Source organism: Equus quagga, chromosome 11 (genome assembly GCF_021613505.1).
Source record: "Equus quagga isolate Etosha38 chromosome 11, UCLA_HA_Equagga_1.0, whole genome shotgun sequence".
Classification (NCBI taxonomy): Eukaryota; Metazoa; Chordata; class Mammalia; order Perissodactyla; family Equidae; genus Equus; species Equus quagga.
In genome coordinates, this window is record NC_060277.1 from 58,896,894 (window position 1) to 58,918,657 (window position 21,764).

Here is a 21,764-nt window from a genome sequence, read left to right on the forward strand (position 1 = left end):
GTTCTTTACTTAATCCAAGTTGATCTTCAGATAATAGAATTTTAGATCTAACGGACATAAAGTAATGTCAAGTTTATTAAAGCAATGACCTTATGAAGCATTTAATTATATTAACAGTCTCATTTTAAGAAGTCTTAACATCATTTTGGAGAAGATATCGTAATGTCATGTTAGAGAACAATGAATAGAAAAATAAGCAACAGGCACCAAAATCTTAAGGCCATTGATTTTAAATTAACTAAACTCACTTAACTATTAAATACATTTTGCTAATCCTACTTAATCTTTCCATTGAAAATTTAAGACTATTATCCACAGAATTTCAACTAAAACTTTATTACATCTAGACAATTTATTTTCCACAAAGTTTAATTTAGTAAGTTTACTAGCACAAACTTCCATGAAAAAACTTCTACCAGAATTACAAGTATTGACCCTAATACAAGGCTAGGTTTTTTCCTAAAACTATTCATCACAGAAGTGGATATTGCCTTATAGTCAAAGCCTTACAAGGTCTCTAATTTTATGGGGTACTCTCAAACAGTTTCAATACCAAAGTACAGTTTGGGGCAGACACATTAGCTTGAAATCACCTAAATTGATACTAGTTTGGGATGTTTACAGATGTTCCTTAATGGAATCAGTCAAAAAACAAGCACAGAAATTTAACATAGATTTAGTCATCATTGCAGGGGTTATGGCTACAAATTTTGAAATATATAGCAATGCAATAACTGTCTTTGATCATTACTTAAAAGGACCACTACATTCAAATAAGTACAACCTTCAGAATTTAGAGGTGAGGTTTTAAAAATGCCATGTTAAAGCCAAAACGAGCAAAACTCAATAGACAGTACATGGCTTTTAGGACAGATCTTAAGAGAAGTTTGAACACAGCTAAGAAGACTCAGTGTTAGGGACTGAAATTCACTCTTACTCAACACTGATTTATTAACATCACATCCTCTCTCTCCCAGGCTCACTTAGCTAGAGAGCACCCTTTAGAGATCCCACCAGCACCTCAGGTCCACAACCGAACATACAAACATCTGCAAAATACATGCTCCTTTGCTATTTTAGGAAATAGCACCACCAGCTCAGTCCTCTAACCTAGAAACCAGAGAGTCATTTTCCATTTCTCTTCCTTCTCACTCCCACATTCAATTCACCCACCTTGTCCTACCCAGTCCACCTAATCTCTCCTAACCCCTATCCCCTCCTATATATTCCTACCACTGTTGCCCTGACTCAGGTCCTTTTCTCATGTAACAGCCTCCTCAACTCTTTCCAGGCTTCCTTGCTGCCAAAACTATCTTTGTAAAATGATAATATGATCATCTGATTGCCTTGTTTGAAACTTTCAACTGTTGACCACAGTCTTTGGAACTGTCCAAATTCGGTAAATTTTCCCTCATTTATATACAAACACACTCTCAGTTCCTGGGGTAAGAGGCTAAAAGGCCTGAATAATTAATGAATTAACTTGAATTAAATCAATTCATTTTCTTACCTCCTGCTCAGAGAGCCCATCAATAATTTCAGAAATCTCATGCTCACTCCTAGCAATGGTGGCTGAAAGACCAGCTCCCCTCTGCCCAACTCTAAATACGAGGGAGAAGTTATAAATATGTTTAAAGGCGTACAAAGAAGACAGGTCAATTAAATTTATACAGATTACTTTTCTGAATGGGACTTTTTTAACCAACTAGAATTCAAAGAACTCTAAAATGCTATTAACTATTTTTAAGTAATATGCTTGAGTCATCTATAAAATTAATAACAATTTAAATGCTGAGATTAAGATTTAAAAGTTACATATCCAAGTTCAAATAGTATGACTATTTATGGGAAACTTCTGGGAAACCACAGTTATTGGTACCATTTCCATTTCAAATAGCAGTCTTTTGTCTGCCTTTCAGAGAACAGAACAGCAGACTTAGAAAAGCACTTTTTTTTTTTTTGAGGAAGATTGGCCCTGCGCTAACATCTGTTGCCAATCTTCCTCTATTTTATGTGGGATGCCCCCACAGTGTGGCTTGACAAGTGGTGCTACCTCCGTGCCCGGGATCCAAACCTGTGAACCCTGGGCTGCCAAAGCAGAGTGTGCAAACCTAACCACTACGCCACCAGGCTGGCCCCCAAACATTCTTTAAAAGATGGAAAGAAACATGGGCTGGCCCCATGGCCGATTGGTTAAGTTCGAGCGCTCCGCTGCAGGTGGCCCAGTGTTTCGTTGGTTTGAATCCTGGGCGCGGACATGGCACTGCTCATCAAACCATGCTGAAGTGGCATCCCACATGCCACAACTAGAAGGACCCACAATGAAGAATATACAACTATGTACCAGGGGGCTTTGGGGAGAAAAAGGAAAAATAAAGTCTTTAAAAAAAAAAAAAAAAAAGATGGAAAGAAACACAACCATCATTCCTTACAAAAACTTAATTGTGATTAAAGTGGCTTACATGACTCTTAGACGAGAGAAAGGAGAAAACTAAAGATTTTACATTTGCAAATACTTATTCTCTAAAAGTAAAAACAAATCAGAAACTATTTACCAGTATTGAAGAATTTAATTACCAATCAACTGAATACTGTTTGATTATGTTGGTACATAATGAAGGACTACGAGATATGCAAGTCTAGTCTTATTAACTGTCATTTCCAAAGGAATGGGTATTTGCAAGAACTGAAGAATTAATTTCAAAATATTCACTTACATTTAGATTCAACAGCATTTTTAAATATAAAAAATTAATATTAAATTCACCAAGACATAATCTTTGCTAGTTGATAATGAAGTTTTATATTCAAAATAAAAGTTCTTTATGAGCTTTCTTAATGATCAGATTCAGGTAACAATAAATACTGTAAAAGACCAACAGTGTGATTCAAACGAGCACAGCATAACCATCAAACTACTTACCGCTGAAACCTTTCTTGCTGTTCTCTTTGTTTTCGAATTTCTGGAAACTGCTTTTCATAGTACTCCCTTGTTTTGCTTTCCTTAGCTTTCCTCCGAGGATTATTTTCTATTCTGTCCACTTTTTTCTCCCATGCCTCCATGAGCTGATCATAACGTTGGCAGATTTTTTGCTCCTATTAAATACCCGTAGCAAAATAATAATTAAACTAAACTCTGTGATTCTGACAAACCTAATACTTTAAAGTAAATACTACTTCTTAAGCCTAAATCAGAAGTACATTTGGCCTATGACAATTGTGAATGAAAAGTTGTCCTTGATCTGAAAGAGGAGAGAGAAGGGGAACTCTGTTTCCTATCAAACATCGACATATAGGGCACACTTTGGCTGGATGTTTTAGTTAATGTTAAGACTATACAAATTAATAAACTAATTGAGGAGCTACTACTAGTAGCTGACCAGCTTTTATTATTTTTTTATAATAATATATGTCTTCACTGTCAAAAAAATTTGAAAATTAAATATGTAAATAGTTGAATCCCAATTACCCAAAGGCAACCATACTAACATTTTGTTGTTATCCTTCCAATCTGTCAGAGAAAACACTCACACTTTTAACCATTCCTCTATTGTTGGAGGTTTTAGCTACTTGCAATTTTTTTGTTATTATAAATAATGCTATATAATAAACATTTTTGACAGTCTGGGAAAGGCAGAAATTGGTTGTACTTCATGATAAAAAAAAATCCAGTGAACTACACAAAACCAAGTATTAATGCTTTTAGAGAAATGAGTAATGTATGATCTCATTTTTTAAATAGAGAAGAAAAGAAAGAACCACCCTCCATTATAGGCATAGAACTGTCTATGTGTCTGACAACACATGGATAGAAACCAGTGTGGAAGGACTCAGGAGAAACTGCTATTGGTCATCTCAAAAAAGTGGCATTAGAGAAGAGAATATTATCTTCCTCCCACTCCATACCACCTCCCCACCTCCATTTCCCAATCATTCTTTTCAACTCCTGTGTCTTTCGCATCCTTCACCTTTTCTCCACCTCTACTGCTACATCCTCAGGCCAGGCCAACTTCACCCCTCATCTAGATTAAAGGAATAGCCTCCTAAATGTCTCCCATGCATTCTTAATGGTGTAGCCAGACGCAAATTCTTAAAATACAAACCTGAACATTTTACTTCCTCATTTCAAACACTAAAAGATGCCCTCAGGATCTAATCCGAAGTCTCCTAGGTGATCTCCAGGACTGTGGACAATCTAGTCCTGCCTACTTCAGCAGCCTCATTCTTACCACACTCCCAGCTCAGTCTAAGCCCAGTCGTCTCTGAACCTGCCACACTCCCTCTACCTCCCAGACCTTCACTTAAGCTGCTCCCTCTGCTTGTCTAAGTTTCTAGAGTCCTGGTTTTCCTATGCAACTTTCCCTTCATGATTCATATCTGTGCTAGCTGCCCCTCTTGCATGCTCTCCCAGTCATCTGTATGTCCTTTACCACAATATGATCACAATACTGTAATTGCCTGCTGACCTGTCTGCCCCCAGTTAACCATAGGTTTCCTAAAGGCTAACATCATATGGCTATCCTGCTCACTTTTGTAGAATAATACGTGGGACAGAGTAAAGAGCCAATAAATATTTATTAAACAAATCAGTGAACATATAAACTTTATAACCAAATAATCTGTGAAGTACGAAAACAAAATCTGTGTTTCTGTGTTGATATCACCAGATAGCAAACTTAGCGATTACCACAATAACAACAAAATTACTGGATAGAAGAAAAGCTTTAGCTAATTTCTTATTTAATATTTGTACGTTCTTGACAAAAATAAAAAATTCAAGACCAGTAATTTAAGATAGCATCTGAAGGTCTAGACTGGCAAATTAGAACACTACACGTTATACACCAAATAAAAGCTGCTGCCTCTCTTGAGCTTTACAATTCATTAAACTGTCAGGTCACTAAATATAATACAAAGTTCACTTTGATGTGAATTAAAGAACATCATTTATTTACTAAACAACTGAATTTAAATGAACCGATAGTCTAACATTAGTATGAACATATTGTGAAAGTAAGAGTACTGATATTATATTTTCTGCAGCTTAATTTCCATGAAGATTATAACCACAAAACTTTTGGACCACAAGTCATATAATAAATATGAAGAACTATTTGAATTTGAAAGAACAGTAACGTCTAATCAACGTAACCACAACTTACCCACATTTGTTTGAGGGTTAAGAGACTAATGTAGATCATCCTATTTCTCTTTCATATGTTTATAATTACTCACCATTTTCTTTATTTTGGCTAGATGAAAATGTTATAATAGGTGACCAAAGAAATCAATTTGATAATGATATTAAAGATGAATTATGGTATCAAAATGTCACTAGAATTAGATTTATATTTAAGTCACATCTGTAGTTACTTTCTAAATCAGTACCTTTTCTCAAAAATAATCAAGACCCACTCTCATTAATAATGGGAAAGCAAATGTCTAAATGAGCATAAATGGGAAAGTTGTACAAATTTCAGTTAACAAGGATAGGACCTCACCCTTTGTTTTCTTGCATGATTTCTTCTTTTAAAAAATAAAATGAGTTTTTTCCTCATCACCTGGTTTCTAGAAGAGAAAAATATGGTTGTATGACATTAAGAAAAAGCACAATTTAATAATGCATTCACTTTTTTTTATAGACACTGAAAAACAAGCAAAGATTGCTTAAGAACATATGATGTAATCAAAGTTAATCTTAATTTTTTCGCCCTGCAAAATAAGACTTTTACAATAATTAGAACTGTCTAATCTTCTTCCCACTCTATAGCAAGATTTTATATAAATAGTTCATTTTCAATTGTTACATCCAATTATAAGGCAAATATTATTTTCAAGTTATAATTACAGACTTACTGATTCTTCTTAAGAATTCTGGTGACATAAACATCTTTGTACACTTTTGGCGGAGAGGAGGTAGAAGACAAGGAAAAGCCTTTAAAGCTACCTCCCTCCTCCGGTATGGCACTGACCTCCCTTCTATGAGAAGGTATACCAGCATAGAGAGAGGTGACTTCTGCTTTAAACAGAAGATTTTCTTCAGTCACAGAAATGACACATCCACTCTAAGAAGTAATGGAGGGCAATGTGACAAGACAAGAAAACTTCTCTTATATCTTAATGTAACAGTTTCAGTTTTTAAATTTGAAGCATTATGACCTTCAAAAACAACGACATGCAGGTTCAAATATAAATATTTATACCCCACCTACTTCCAGAAAGGATTTCAAGCTGATTATTCAAACATAAATACAAAGCCAAGGCAAGTAGAAGTAATTTTTTGGATTATCTGCCACTCAGGACTAACAGTGACACTGGCTCCACTCAAATAAGCATGGACAATCAGGAGCTGGCTATATGAAAAAGTAGCCAAGAGATGAAAAGAATTATTAAAAGGTACATTTGCTATTTCATACAAAGCAAATGACGGTGATGAAAGAATAGCTACTGAACAATTCATATGGATGCATGCAGCTGAGTAAAGGATATTTCACAAGGTGACGGACAGTAGAAGCGTTACGATATATTCAGTTTGCTCTCATTATAATTATGTCATACTCAAAAGAAAATGACAATCAATAAATATAATTTAAAATATTTCCTAAGAATTTAAATGAAGAAATCAGCCAGTCAGTAACCCATCTCAGGTCAGTGTGCTAATAAGCATTGTAGTGGGCAATGTAGATAACATGAAATAAATCAGACAGAGCTGCTCTCCAGCTAATACTGGGGGAAAAAAGAACACAAAACTGAAGGTTTGCGGGAAAAAAAAATCATTAAAAGTATCCAACTACATTTTATCTGCTACTCTCTTTTAAAAGGTGTTAAAACAGCTAAACAGTTCCAAAACAAAGCATATTTTATATGAGTTTTGCCTAACCTACTTCTAAGGGTTGTCAAGACCATAGTAGCATCTCACAGAAAAGTTCTAAGTATATGATTTTTATTACGAACCACTTAACAAAAGTTAAAATTATTCAGATTTCAATTTTTTCATGCATACTACCATGCAAATTATATTTGCCACCAGTTCTGCAAAGTAGTAAACTATTGCACATACTCTCATTAAGAAATCTTTTAAAAAGAAAAAAAGATTATATATATATAAATAGCAATGTGTTCATTAATAACTATACTAGTAAATAATTATAATGTTCTCACTATACTTAATAAAACATAGAGTAAAAATATCACATTTTTATTACAAACTAAGAATAATTCACCTAAAATTCTCTTAAAGTACGATAATGTTTTTCTTAAAAAAGATACCTATCTAGTTTCCTCTCTTACTTCAATGAGATCAAGAAACTAGGTTTTCTTTTCACTTATTTTCTTGTTCCAGAATCTGCATCCATAAAGGCCTCATATCTAGGATGAGCAAGGCTAAGCAAACTACATTCTGGAGCAGTCTCCTCACCCACGTGAGGTGACTGAGCGCTTACAAGGCACCAGGACATTAAATGGCAGAAGGGTCTACAAATACCGTCATTAGCAAGAGTCATGGAAGGGATTTCCCTAGAATAGGATTTTGAATAATGATAAAATGATCCGTGGCACTTCTACTTTGCAATGGCAGATGTGGCTTGGTGGGGGACGGTGTCATCACTAGTCTTAAATGAAAAAGCTTCATTATCTTACTTCATCATGCGCCTTGCAGGTACTCCACTGAAAAAAAGACAAAACAGGAGGCAAAAAATTCAAGCCTCAAGGTAAGCCATTTCAATGTTAAGTATCCACCTTTTTTACTAGCAGATTATAAAACCAGCTAGTTTTATGCAATAATTTATTTCATTTTTTGGCCTCGGAAACTCAAAGCTGTTACCCCAACCCCCAAGAAGCCAGAGGAAGATAACATATAGTAAAACGACAGCAAATTACACAAATCTAAAACACACCTACACTATATTATAATAATATGTCAGCAAATAAAATAAAAATGATCTCTTTACAGAATATACAGTCTTTAACTGAAGAACTCTAAAGATGATAAATACTTACGTCTTGATGTTCTCATGGTACACCTTGGTATCTGATGGCTGGTTATAGAGTGGCTATAAAATAAATCAAATATTTATATATAAAATGTTGTATATATGTCTATGAAGAGACAAAGAAACAATTTATATTTTAATGTAAGCCTAGGTAAAGTACTAATGTCTCTACACAATATGTGCCCTACCAAAAACTCCAGACTTTTGGGTTCCCTGAATAATCTTGTTTACCCCATTTCTTAATAATGCCAGTCCTGTAAGAAAGCTCATAGATCCATTGTATCTCATAATAAATACATTCATTGATAGATTTTTAATTTCAAAGGCCAAGGAAGATTAAGCATTATCATCATTCTAACAGTGTGATTCAAAGAACTTTCTATTTCTGTTCTTACTCCTTCCTCCTTCTACCTGGAGTGACTACATGGCTGCTCAGGCAAAAACCAGCTCGGGATAATGCTTGTGCAAAGGTAACCACATTCGTGCACCATTATTTTAAACTATCACAAACTTACTGCCCAGCTACATCCTCTCATCCCAAAGTAAAGAGATTGGATTCCCTCTTACCCCAAGAAAAACTACTACAAAAAAAGCACTAGAAATGAAAAACGAAATTTCTTACTTACCAGTTCAACTTTTGGGCCAAGACCTTCAAATATTTTATGAGCTTCTTCTGCTTTTTTCTACAGATAAAGACATTAAATTGTATAATTAAAAATTACATCACCTAAGTGCAAAATCAATTGAATAATATTTACCTAAAGACTAATGTGTAGTTGAATTTATCCTTATTTCCAAATATTCTCCTTTCATATGACAGGCTGAAATACTTTCTAATTTTATTTTCATAGCTTCCTCACCAAATTCAGTCAAAGCTTAACATTTGTATTGAAAGCAATACCTAAAGAATTGGTAAGTTCTTAAAAGCAAACAGACATTAAACAACATATTCTAAGGAGAGGAGCAGAGATCCACTGTTAGAAATGAATCCCTCAAACATTCTAAATACTTCAACTTGTGATGTCCTTGATAAAAGTTAAAAAACAGAATACCATAAAGCTGCCAATCTTTACTGTCTAACAGGCCAAATTGATCTCTTTGAAGAAAAGCTTATGATGAGCTTATTTTCTAGTTATTTTTCTAGTTAAGAAAATCTTAGCAATAATCAAACAACAGAAGAAACAACTAGTTAGAATTATTCAAAAGTGTTCAGTAGTAAATAAATGCTGAATTATATATTTTTTACATTCCATTTTCAAAAGTAAAATAATCTAGATCAAAGTCCTATTGAACAGCAATCTTCCTTTAATAGACAAATGAAATACACCAAACTTCGATACTAAAGATGTCTAAACTGGAATTATATGACTAGCAAATGTGTCAGTGGTTCTCAAATCTCTGTCTTGTTCCCAATCATTCTTATTAGTAACAGTGGCTAAATGCCTGCTGCAGAGACTCGTATCTCAATGCATTTGTGGCTAGGAAACTCTCCACGGCTTCTTATATGACATACAAAGAGGAACGGATATCAACCAGTATTCCCCAAGTGTAAAGAGAGACATTCCCTTAAAAAATAAACATTCTCCTTTTCATGCAATTTATCAATCACAATCCATCAGTCAAATATTTATTCAACACGTATTATATGAAAAGAACTACGTTTAACTACCATAGTAAGCACAAAATAGCGTACTATACTTTCTAAACTCCAAGAAGCTTAAAACATTCAGATTAGAAATAAACATAAAAACATCAAATACAAAACTACAAAAATCCATTAAATTTGCATAGCTAATCCTATTTCCGTTGATAGTTTTAGTGCAAAATTTGTCAACATTGGTACTATTAACATCTTGGGCCAGATATCTCTTTGCTGTGGGGGCTGTCCTATGCATTGTAGGATATTTAGTAGTATCCCTAGCCTCTGGTCACAAGATAACAGTAGCACTCCACCCCTCCCCCAAGTTAGGACAATCAAAAAAGTCTCCAGTTGAGAACAAGTGTTCTAAAGTAACTATTAATCTCAAGAAGGCAAAATGTAATTATCACAAAATTCAAATTTACTAGCTTTAGGCATACAGCCATGCACCGCATGACTTTCACTCAGCAATGGACTGCATATACAATGGTGGTCCCTTGAGATTAGTACCATACAGCCTAGGTGTGTAGTAGGCTATACCATCTGTTTGTGTAAGTACACTCTACGATGTTTGCACAATGACAAAATCACCCAGAAATGCATTTCTCAGAACGCATCCCTGTTGTTAATCGACGCACAGCTGTAGCTTAAATAACATACATATATAATTGGCTCTCCATATCCGTGGGTGCCGCGTCTGTGAAGTCAACCAACTGCAGATCAAAAGGTCTACAATAGTTGCATCTGTACTGAACATCTACAGACTTTTTCCTCTTGTCATTATTCCCTAAACAATAGAGTATAACAACTTTTTACATAGCATTTACCTTGAATTAGGTATTACAAGTAATCTAGAGATGACTTAAAGTATATGAGAGGGTGTGTGTAGCTTATGCAAATACTATGCCATTTTATATGAGACTTCAGCATTGTGGATTTTGATATCCACCAGGGGGTCCTGGAACCAATCCTCTGCAGATACCGAGGGATGTCTACAACACCATCACAGATGATAAATTTGGAAATATCTAGTACCTGCAACTAACTCTCTAGACTGAAGAGTTTTTAAATTTGCTTCCTCAAGGCATTCTATATTAGAGTCTACCAAGAACAGGAAGGCTAAGTGAAACTGTACACAAATAACACTGAGAGACAAAGAAGTAAAATTATATCATGGCAAATATTTACTAGTATTCTACTATATAAAGACACTAACCTTTTCAGGGTTAATTTTAAACGATGATATTTAAGATGTTTGCAGACATCTTAAGATTTAAGTTTTGCAAAGTTTTATTCAATATTCGACTTCATGTTTGCTTAATTGCTAAGAACAGATTAACCTATCAATAGTTTGGCAGAAAAAATTTTAATTAAAAACCTTCACATTTCCATATTATAATTTTTTTTTTTTAAAGATTGGCACCTAGGCTAACAACTGTTGCCAATTTTCTCCTTTTTTTTTTAAGGATTGGCACCTGGGCTAACAACTGTTGCCAATATTTTTTTTTTTTTTTCTGCTTTATCTCCCCAAACCCCCCCAGTACACAGTTGTATATCTTAGTTGCAGGCCCTTCTAGTTGTGGGATGTGGGATGCCGTCTCAACGCGGCCTGACGAGCAGTGCCATGTCTGCGCCCAGGATCCGAACCCTGGGCCGCAGCAGCAGAGCGCGCAAACTTAACCACTCGGCCATGGAGCCGGCCCCCTCCGTATTATAATTTTTATTCTAACTCTATAGATAGAATTCATTAATTCCTCAAACATATGTTGAGTATGTTCTATCTGCTAGACAGAAAACAATGAATAAGATAGCGCTTCCCAATGTAGGAAGATAAGGGATCTTGAAAGGCTTCACAAGGAAATGATACTTGAGCTGGGTCATGAAGCACAAATGCGCTCAACAGACAAGAAAGAAGACAGCAGCATGCCTGAAGACAGGGGCAACATCATGATGCAGAGGTACTAAGAACTTCAGGGGAATAGTCAAAACCTGTTCTGGTAGGATGACACTAAGAAAAGAGTATCAGGTCAACAGCCAGGCAGGTAAGGATGTAAGCATACAAAGCATAGGATACTCTATAGAAAGTGGGAAATCATCAAAAGGTTTTATTTGGAGAATCACATAAAGGGACTCAAATATGAAGGATGGGTTAGAAAGAAAAAACACTGAAGAAAGGAAACTCAGTATCTATGTGAGAGATGAGGGCTACTGCTAAAGGAGAAAGAAGCAATTAACCAGACCAATAGTTAGAAGGTAGGACTGATGCTCTTCATTGTAACTCAATCTACAGAGTGGCAAAGAGAGAGAAATAGATAATTCCTAGGACAGTGGCCAAGGAAAGTAGAGGCTGCTGGAACTAAGCATACTCTGCACTGTCAATCCCTTTCTTTCTTCTGGTCACATTAACCTGCAAATAATTCAATCAAAATACAAACAAGATGTTTTTGAAAACTACACTCCCTTTTCTGTATGTATGAAGTGAGAGCATTTACAAATATTTTTGGAACCTACAAGTGGGAAGGGCAATAGCAAAATGAACTGTTAGAAATAGGCCAGAAGATCTATTTAAAGACCAAATGTATCTTACTTAGTCTGAAGTTTAAATATGATGCAAGGCAATTTTTCTCCCAGGAAGCTACTTTAAAATTAACAGCCACTTTTGGGTAGTTTTCTTCCTCCCACTAACTTTCTAAATAAAACAAAGATGCCCTATACAAGACAATAGCCCCTATCTCTTAAACCATATTTGGCTTAATTCCCAATCACATGAGGGAGATGGACTCTTATCATTCCCATTTCTCCTCGCCTATGGTGTCAAAATAGATAAGGTCATTCATTACAGAAAACTAAAGAGATAGTGAAGGTCTTACTGAAGGCAGCATGGTAAGGCAGAAAAAGCATCAGAGAATTAGTAGTGAGAAAGCCTGTGTCTAGCCCAGCTGTGCTATCACCACTTCACATCCAGGAACTTCTGCTATAATTTTATGACTGCACAAGTACAACCACAGCAGATGATCAGTACCAAGGTACACAAAAAGAACATATTTTGTAAAAGCTGATTTCCACAGTTACTGTGAGTTTACAGTAGTCTTCACTGTAAGTCTAGTATTAAGACAGATTTCAGGTTTGGTGGCTGTTCTGTTCTTCACAGAATGCACAACACAGCAAACTGCTTATGTAAACACTACAATGAAAAGGAGAGGTCTGAAAGGAGTTTTAAGTTTTATTGATGGGCAGCAATAAACATTTATTATACTAATTAATGAAAAAATATATATATATATATAAAAATTAAGCACAAAGCAAATCCTCTATCAGATCTTGTTCAATAGTTTTCAGTCATCACAACCTCGTCAGGCAATTACAGAGTTCACTAATATTGGAACTGTTTATTAGGCCTGTAAGACAAGGCTAATTAAGACATTTAATCAATTAATAAATATCATTAAATTCAATTTATTTGAAAATTAACTTGTACTAAGAAGTCAACGTGTTATTTTACAAGATTATTTTCCACTGTTACCAGCTCTAATCCCTATTTACTTTATCCCTGAGGTCATAAACTGGCCATGAAGCCAACTGGCCCACGTAAGTGTTTTATTGTTCTACAGAGTATTTTTAAAAAGCAGGAGATTTCACATAAAGTTCCATGTTCCTGGCTTCTCTTAAACAAGGGAGCACCTGTGGACTCTGGACCACATCCCTGCATGACCCTGGAATCACTGCCCCTCTAGGCATGCCATGAGCCAGTCCTCACCACTTACTGCCCTTCACCCTCATTAGACAGATCTTCATGTAGATTGTTCTATACATTCAATTAACTGGACTAATACTGAACCCAGCCAAGAAAATAATATTAATTGCTCACACTTTTACCTGCCCATGACACTTACCATTATCGTATCACATATCTGATGCTTTTCAGTTATCTAAACACATACACACATACATGTATATCTGAGTCTAAGATCATTTCTATAAATGTTTATTTAATGACTAATTCACAGTTGCTTTTCATAAGAAGAATTTCCTTTAGGATCTGGGCTATTATAAAAGTTACAGGCTGCCTGTGTAAGATATACTGATTCTGATGACTCCACTCACTACAAGGCAAATAAAATTGAAACACCAATCCAAAGTTCTGTCTTTAGCTAACAAGCCTGTTCTCTCCCACAGTACTAAAAGTATATTATTCTTTTTTGGGACTGGGGACTTCTAGAAGCCGAATGTTAAGCAGCTCTGTTGGAAAGTTTTCTTTATATTAAGATGAAATCAGTTTCCCTTTAACTGCTAGTTCTTGGGCTTGATTTCAGCCAAAAACTAACTTTGACATCACAAAATTATTCACAGAATTGAGGCCTGGCTTTCATAAACCCATGCACACTTTTAATTGTGAGTATGAAACAAGAAACTGTTTTAATAAACTTAAACAAGTAAAGTCTACCTAAAGGTCAATGGTTTCATACTTTATAACTAAGATTCAAAGCACAGCCCAACTATCAATTCTGAAGCTGATAATGTAAGTCATTTCCACATCCAATGATCCATCTCTACTAGAATGGTGTCAGTATTTGGCATTAAATGTTCCTATAAAGTGAAAAACTACCGAATGGCTGTTTTGTATTATGTGCTACAAACTTGATTGCCAGTATTTATATAACGGGAGAGAGACTCAGCCAATAAAATTATTTTTATTGGCTCTCATTAAATAATATTCTCTCTCATTGAATAATATTTATACAATATAAGATGTCAATGAAGCATTAAATAATTTAAGACACAACTGTCAACTTTTCTTCAATCTATTAGGAAAAGACACCAACTTCAGTCAATTAAAGTTTAAGAAAATTAAAATTTATAACAGAAATCAGGTTTTAATACAACTAACATCACCACAGAACACACTGATAACTGGAAACGGCACAATCAAGTGGTTTTAAAGGTCTGTGCCATCAGAGACAGCATGAGCTTACCCGATTCTCATCATAAATAATCTGGACAATACTGCGGTGTTTCTGCTCCACAGGAGGAGGGGACACAGGCTTCTCGGGCTCAGGGGGTTTAGCCGCTTCTTCTTCAAGCTGTTGCTAAGAAACACAAAGAGGAAGAGTCAGGCATCTGCTGCATGTCACCCCCACCAGGAGTTAATCAGCAGAGGTAACACATGCTACTGAGTAATGCTTTGCTGATTCTATAGAGTAATCATTTAATCTCCTAGGGTCTAATGGACACAACGGCTCTAATAAATCCAATCAGATTTATTTTGACTAGTAACTAAACAACATAAATCATCACTAGATAGATAAATCCTTTTATATTTTAATTCTGATAAATTCAAAGCAAAATAATAAGAGAAACGAAACGTATGAAGGCATCCCATATATCTGTATCACAATGACCTTTTGTGGCACTGGCAAAACACTTTTATATGTTATAGATACACAGTATGTGTTAATGTCTGGTGGAGAGAGTATGGTAGAAGTGTTTAAGGTTTAATCTTTAACTCAGCACAGCACCAAGCTCTCCTCACCCTCCACCCCCTTCTCCCCTCCCCTGCTAACCTTTATATTTTGTAGTCGAGAGGCACTGGCAAAACCACAAGAATACGGACTGCCAGGGTGTGCAATTACAAAGCAGAAAGCTATCTGTATTACTCTGCCTGGGCTTCAGCCTTAGGGGCACCATTCACAAGTGGTACAATCCTAGGACCCTTTCTAGGTCCTTACCTCCATCTTGAACGAGCATATAAACCACTCACATGTAAAGCAGGAATATTAATAGCACCTATCACATAGCTTTGTGAGAGGATTACCATAAATGTCCAATAAATACTAGGTACAATTATTAACAAAGTAAAGCAGAGACTTTGCTTGGTTCACTGCTTTTTTCTCTTCAGCACCTAAGCCAGTGCCTGATAGCGAGTAAATGCTCAACAAACAGCAACATGAATATAGTATAAGTTCGCTGCCTAATATAATAAAAAAGATATTAGGGCAAGATGTTAAGTCTACTAAAGGCCCAAAGGAAAAATTGTCTATACTACTAATATAACTAACACTCAAGGCTCCTAGTCATATAAATCATACCACACCCAAATGAAAGCATAAAAATCCTCCAGCAGAGGGGGCCGGCCCTGTGGCCGAGTGCTTAAGTTCTGCTTAAGCTCTGCTTTGGCGGCCCAGGGTTTTGCTGGTTCGGATCCTGGGCACAGACATGGCACCACTCGTCAGGCCATGCTGAGGCGGCATCCCACATGCCACAAGTAGAAGGACCCACATCCAAAAATAAACAACTATGTACCAGGAAGCTTTGGGGAGAAAAAGGAAAAAATTAAATCTTTTAAAAAAAAAATCCTCGAGGAGAGATGTTCAGTGACCACTTCTACTTGGGAATTGAAAGTACTCTTACAGTCTGCTATCTGTATAAGCAAAAGACAGATATTTAGAGTCGTGAGTTCATTTTTATGGGAATGAGTTCTTCAACCATGCCCTTTCTTTCCTTTGCCCAGAGAGCCTTCTTTTAGAATCTCTATGAAGTAGTTGTAGAGAAAGGAATAAATAAGCTTCAGGAAATCACATTTTGTTCTTAGCACCTAAGTAGCCCTGGAACAAAGCCATTAAAACAAAAAGGCTAAAAACAAAATTAAAAAATGCAAACTTTCCTCACCTATTTGTTCTCTTACATTAACTTTAGAATAATTTAGCAAATAATTAAATAAATAATTTAGCTGGAATTTTTAGTGAGACGGTATAAAACATATGAATTAACTTAGGATTAGCACATGACATTATTTCTTTATTTACTCAAGCTGTCTTTTACATTCCTCAATAAATACTGGAGGTCCCGTACATCTCATGATGATGATATGTTCCATTATTTTCAATTACTATAATGGGTTATGTGTTATTGAGCACTTACTATGTGCCACATATTGTATAATACAGTCATTGTCCCAACTCATAAAACAACTACATAACTTAGTGTGATTACTAATAATATTATTACCATTTTACAACAAAAGAAACTAAAGAAAACACCAGACCAGACCAACACCAACCTAGCAGAATCAGACCCACTAAGACTTAAAAGAATTGTCAGGCATATTATTATAAATTTAACATGGCCCAATAAATAAAAGAGGGTTCAACATATTAAAAGAAAAACAAAAAGCAAGAAATATTTAATGACTAAGCAGATTTAAAACTAAGCCAAAAAGAAATTCCAGCAATAAAAATATAATTATTGAAATTGAAGATATATTTGACAGGTTAGATATAACCAAAAAGAGAAATGAAAACTAAAGGACAGAAATGACAAAACTGCCCACAATGTAGCCAAAAGAAGTAAAAATGGGGGGGGGGGGGGGGGAGCAATTAAAAGACATGGAAAACAAGAGTGATGTTACACCTAATGGGAATTTCAGAAGGAGATAAAGAAACTGTAAGAAAGGGTTTTGTAAAAAAGATAATGGCTTAGAATTTTCTAGAGCTGATGAAAAACTCTACCACATTCAGGAAGCCCAATGAATCTCAAGCTGGGTAGAGTCAAAAAAAGAAAGAAAGAAAGAAATTAAAAAAAAAACCCAATCCTAAATAAGTCAATAAAAGCAACAGGACCCAAAGAAAAAGATATTGAAAGCAGTCAGAGAGAAAATTAAGAAATTTTATCCACAAAAGTAGAAAAATTAGACTAAGGACTGGTATGTCTTAGCAATGAAAGCCATTAGCAGTGTACTGAAAAACAGAGAAAAAAACATTTACCAAGCAAAAATATCCATCAATGAACAGGCATAAATAAAAGGCAACATTCAAGTCATAAAAACAAAACAAATACTGAATTTGCCAACTAACAGATTCTGACTAAATTCTAAAAGATGTCCTTCAAGAAAAAGCATGCACCCCCAAATGGAAGATCTACGTTGTAAGAAGGAATGATAAACAAGTAAGATGACAAACGTAGGTAAACCTAAATGAACACTGACTATATACAATAATAATGTTTTAGGCAATTTAAAAAAAGCAAGAAAGAACTAAAATATATGATAACAATAGCATAAAAGTTGGGATGAAAGAGAAAGAAATCACAAAGTTCTTTGCCCTCATATTACGCAAGAAGATAGTTAAGCTATTAATTAGTTTTAGGCTTCAAGTTAAATAGGCTGTTAAAATTTCTGGGGGAGGGGCTGGCCCCATGGCCTAGTGGTTAAGTTCGCGCGCTCCGCTGCAGGCGGCCCAAGTGTTTCGTTGGTTCGAATCCTGGGCAAGGACATGGCACCACTCATCAAACCACGCTGAGGCAGCGTCCCACATGCCACAACTGGAAGGACCCACAACGAAGAATATACAACTATGTACCGGTGGGCTTTGGGGAGAAAAAGGAAAAAAAAAAAATTTCTGGGGGAACTACTATAAACAAAGAAATATTGTATAAAATCCAAGCTGGGGGGAAAAAGAAAATGGAATAAGACAAATCATCAATCTAAAATAAGGATTGGAAAAAACAAACAAGAATACCAACATCAGCATCAGAAAGACAAACAGAAAGCATAAAACAAAATAGTTAAAAATAATTGGGATACTACCAATCATCATAGTCAGTTTAAAACAACTACATTATCCTGTGGTAAGACAGGTTGTCAGATTGAATTATAATAAGAAAAAAACCCAGCTATACACCTATATAAGAGGTACACCTTAAACATAAAAGCACAGAAAGTAAAAGAAAGGAAAAAGATAAACTAACAAATATCAACCAAAAGAATGCTGATCTAATTACATCACTATCAGGCAAAAGAGACCTAATGGTAAAAAGAATTATAAGAGATAGAATGTCATTACCTTATACTAGAAGGTTTCATTGACCAGAAAACTAAGAATTATAAACTTGTATAATCTAAAATAAGAGCCTCAAAATACATAGGATAAAAATTGAGAATTGGGAGAAAATATATGCAAATCACATATCTGACAAGGGGTTAACATCCTAAATATATAAAGAGCTCACACAACTCAACAGCAAAAGAAAAAACAATCTGATTAAAAAATGAGCAGAGGAACTGAACAGACATTTTTCCAAAGAAGATACACAGATGGCCAAAAGGTACATGAAAAGATGTTCAACATCACTAATCATCAGGGAAACACAAATCAGAACCACACCAGGGTATCACCTCAACCTGTTAGAATGGCTAAAATGAAAAAGACAAGAAACAACAAATGTTGGAGAGGATAAGGAGAAAAAAGAACTCTCATGCATTGTTGGTAGGAATATAAATTGGTACAGCCACTACGGAAAACAGTATTATGGTTCCTCAAAAAATTAAAAATAGAACTACCATATGATCCAGGAATTCCACTTGTGGGTATTTATCCAAAGAAAATGAAAACACTAACTCAAAAAGATATATGTACCCCCCCCATATTCACTGTAGCATTATTTATAATAGCCAAGATATGGAAACAATCTAAGTGTTCACCAACAGATGAATGGATAAAAAAATGTGCTGTAGGGGCTGGCCCCATGGCCAACTGGTTAAGTTCGCGTGCTCCGCTGCAGGCAGCCCAGTGTTTCGTTGGTTCGAATCCTGGGCACAGACATGGCACTGCTCATCAAACCACACTGAGGCGGCGTCCCACATGCCACAACTAGAAGGACCCACAACGAAGAATATACAACTATGTACCGGGGGGCTTTCAGGAGAAAAAGGAAAAAGATAAAATCTTAAAAAAAAAAAAAAAAAATGTGGTGTATATACACAATGGAGTATTATTCAGCCATAAAAAAACCGAACTGTTGCTGTTTGCAACATGGATGGACCTTGAGGCATTATGCTAAGAGAAATGAGTATGATGGAAAAAGACAAATACCATGTGATCTCACTTATACGTGAAACCTAAAAAACAACAACACAAAGCTCATAGATGCAGAAAACAGCTTGGTGGTTGCCAGAGGCGGGGGGAAGGGGAGGTGAAAGGAGTCAAAAGGTACAACCATTCCAATTATAAAATAAGTAAGTCACTGTAATGTAATCTATAACATGGTGACTATAGTTAATAATACTCTGCTGTATATTTGAAAGTAACTAAGAGAGTAGACTTTAAAAGTTCTCCTTGGGGGCCAGACCTGTGGCCGAGTGGTTAAGTTCGCACGCTCCACTTGGCAGCCTGGGGTTTCGCCAGTTCGGAACCTGGATGTGGACATGGCACTGCTCATCAGGCCATGCTGACGCAGCATCCCACATAGCACAACCAGAAGAACCCACAACCAGAATATACAACTATGTACTGGGGGGCTTTGGGAAGAAGAAGAAAAAGAAAGAATACTGGCAACAGATGATAGCTCAGGTGCCAATCTTTAAAAAACAAATAAAAATTTTTTAAAAATTCTCCTTACAAGGAAAACAAATTCTGTAACTATGTATAGTAGTGATCACTTCACAACATATACAAATATCTAATCAATATGTTGTAAGCCTGAAGCTAATATAACATTGTATGTCAATTATATCTCAATTTTTTGAAAAACTGAGAAATACTAGGAGAGAGAAATCCAAAATCATAGTGGTGATTTGGTAAGTTTCAGACAAAAATGAGACAAGACAGAGCCAGCCCTGATGACCTAGTGGTTAAAGTTCAGCACGCTTCACTTTGATGGCCCAGGTTTGGTTCCTGGGCACGGAACCACACCACTTGTCTGTCAGTAGCCATGCTGTGGCGGCGGCTCACATAGAAGAACTGGTAGAATTCACAACTATACACAATTATGTACTGGGGTTTTAGGGGGTAAAAAAGGAGGAAGACTGGGAACAGACGTTAGCTTAGGGTGAATCTTCCCCTGCAAAAAGAAAAATGAGACAAGACAGATAATTTTTTAAAGAATATACATTCGTCTCAACTATGACCAGAGTATTTTTATGAAACCTGATCATCATGCTAGGCCAAAATTCAATAACCAAAAATTTCAAAAGACTGGGTATTAGAGACCATACTCTCTGGCCACAATAAAGTTAGAAATCAAATAACTAAAAATAGTCAAGAAAAAATTTACACACCTAGAAATTTAAAAACACTTCTAATTGATACAGAGGTCAAAAAAGAAACTGCAGTGGATAATAAAAAGTATCACAATGAAGCTAAAGTAGTGCAGACAATAATACAGAGGGAAAAAAAGAACTAAAAAATTAATGTGTTAAGAAGTTATAAAAGAATACAATATAACCAAAGAAAGGAAATAAGAAACAGAAACTTATCACATAAAAGATACAATTAGGGGCTAGCCCCACGGCCAAGTAGTTAAACTCATGCACTCAGCTTCAGCGGCCCAGGTTTTCTCTGGTTCAAATCCTGGGCATGGACACGGCACTGCTCATCAGGCCATGCTCAGGCAGCATCCCACATTCTACAACTAGAAGGACCCACAACTAAAATATACAACTATGTACTGGGGGGAATTGGGAAGAAAAAGCAGAAAGAAAAACAAATTATCTCTATAAGCTAAGACATGAACAAAGAGAACAGTTCAGTAGTTCACAGAGAGGAAGGGGGTGCGGGGGTGGGCACAAGGGGTGATGGGGCACATTTATATGATGACTGACAATAATGTACAACTGAAATTTCACAATGTAATAAATTACTATGACCTCAATGAAATTAAAAAATAAGAAAAAGATTAAAAAAAAAAATATCTCTAGGGGCTGGCCCACTGGTGCAGCAGTTAAGTTCACACGTTGCACTTCAGCGGCCTGGGGTTTGCCAGTTCGGATCCTGGGTGCGGACCTACGCATGACTTGTCAAGCCACGCTGTGGCAGGCGTCCCACATATAAAGTAGAGGAGGATGGGCATGGATGTTAGCTCAGGGCCAATCTTCCTCAGCAAAAAGAGGAGGATTGGTGGTGGATGTTAGCTCAGGTCTTATCTCCCTCAACAACAACAATAAAAAATCATCTCTAGAAGAAATAGAACTGAATTAAAAAGAGAAAAAAGTTGAATCACTAATTTTAAAAATCTGTTCACACACACACACACACAAAAATACCCACTAGACCCAGCTGGTTTTACCAAGTTCTATCACACACACAAGGAACAAATAATTACAATCTTACTCAAACTATTTCAGAGTTTAGAAATGCTATAAC

General features: G+C 35.8%; 1 protein-coding gene across 14 annotated transcripts in view; it reads right to left on the bottom strand.

Moving 5' to 3' along the window:
- NCOR1 (nuclear receptor corepressor 1) overlaps positions 1-21,764 on the bottom strand; it is a 154,478-nt gene that overhangs the window by 87,568 nt on the left and 45,146 nt on the right. For 10 of the 14 annotated variants that reach the window (XM_046675468.1, XM_046675474.1, XM_046675476.1 and 7 more), the window contains exons 6-12: positions 14,604-14,717; positions 8,618-8,674; positions 7,999-8,051; positions 7,639-7,665; positions 5,502-5,568; positions 2,924-3,096; positions 1,511-1,601 (exon numbers count right to left, since the gene is read on the bottom strand). In XM_046675468.1, coding sequence (XP_046531424.1) covers positions 1,511-1,601; positions 2,924-3,096; positions 5,502-5,568; positions 7,639-7,665; positions 7,999-8,051; positions 8,618-8,674; positions 14,604-14,717 — 582 coding nt within the window. The remainder of the gene's footprint in view (positions 1-1,510; positions 1,602-2,923; positions 3,097-5,501; positions 5,569-7,638; positions 7,666-7,998; positions 8,052-8,617; positions 8,675-14,603; positions 14,718-21,764) is intronic. The other 4 variants (XM_046675479.1, XM_046675478.1, XM_046675481.1 and 1 more) reach the window with 1 other exon arrangement.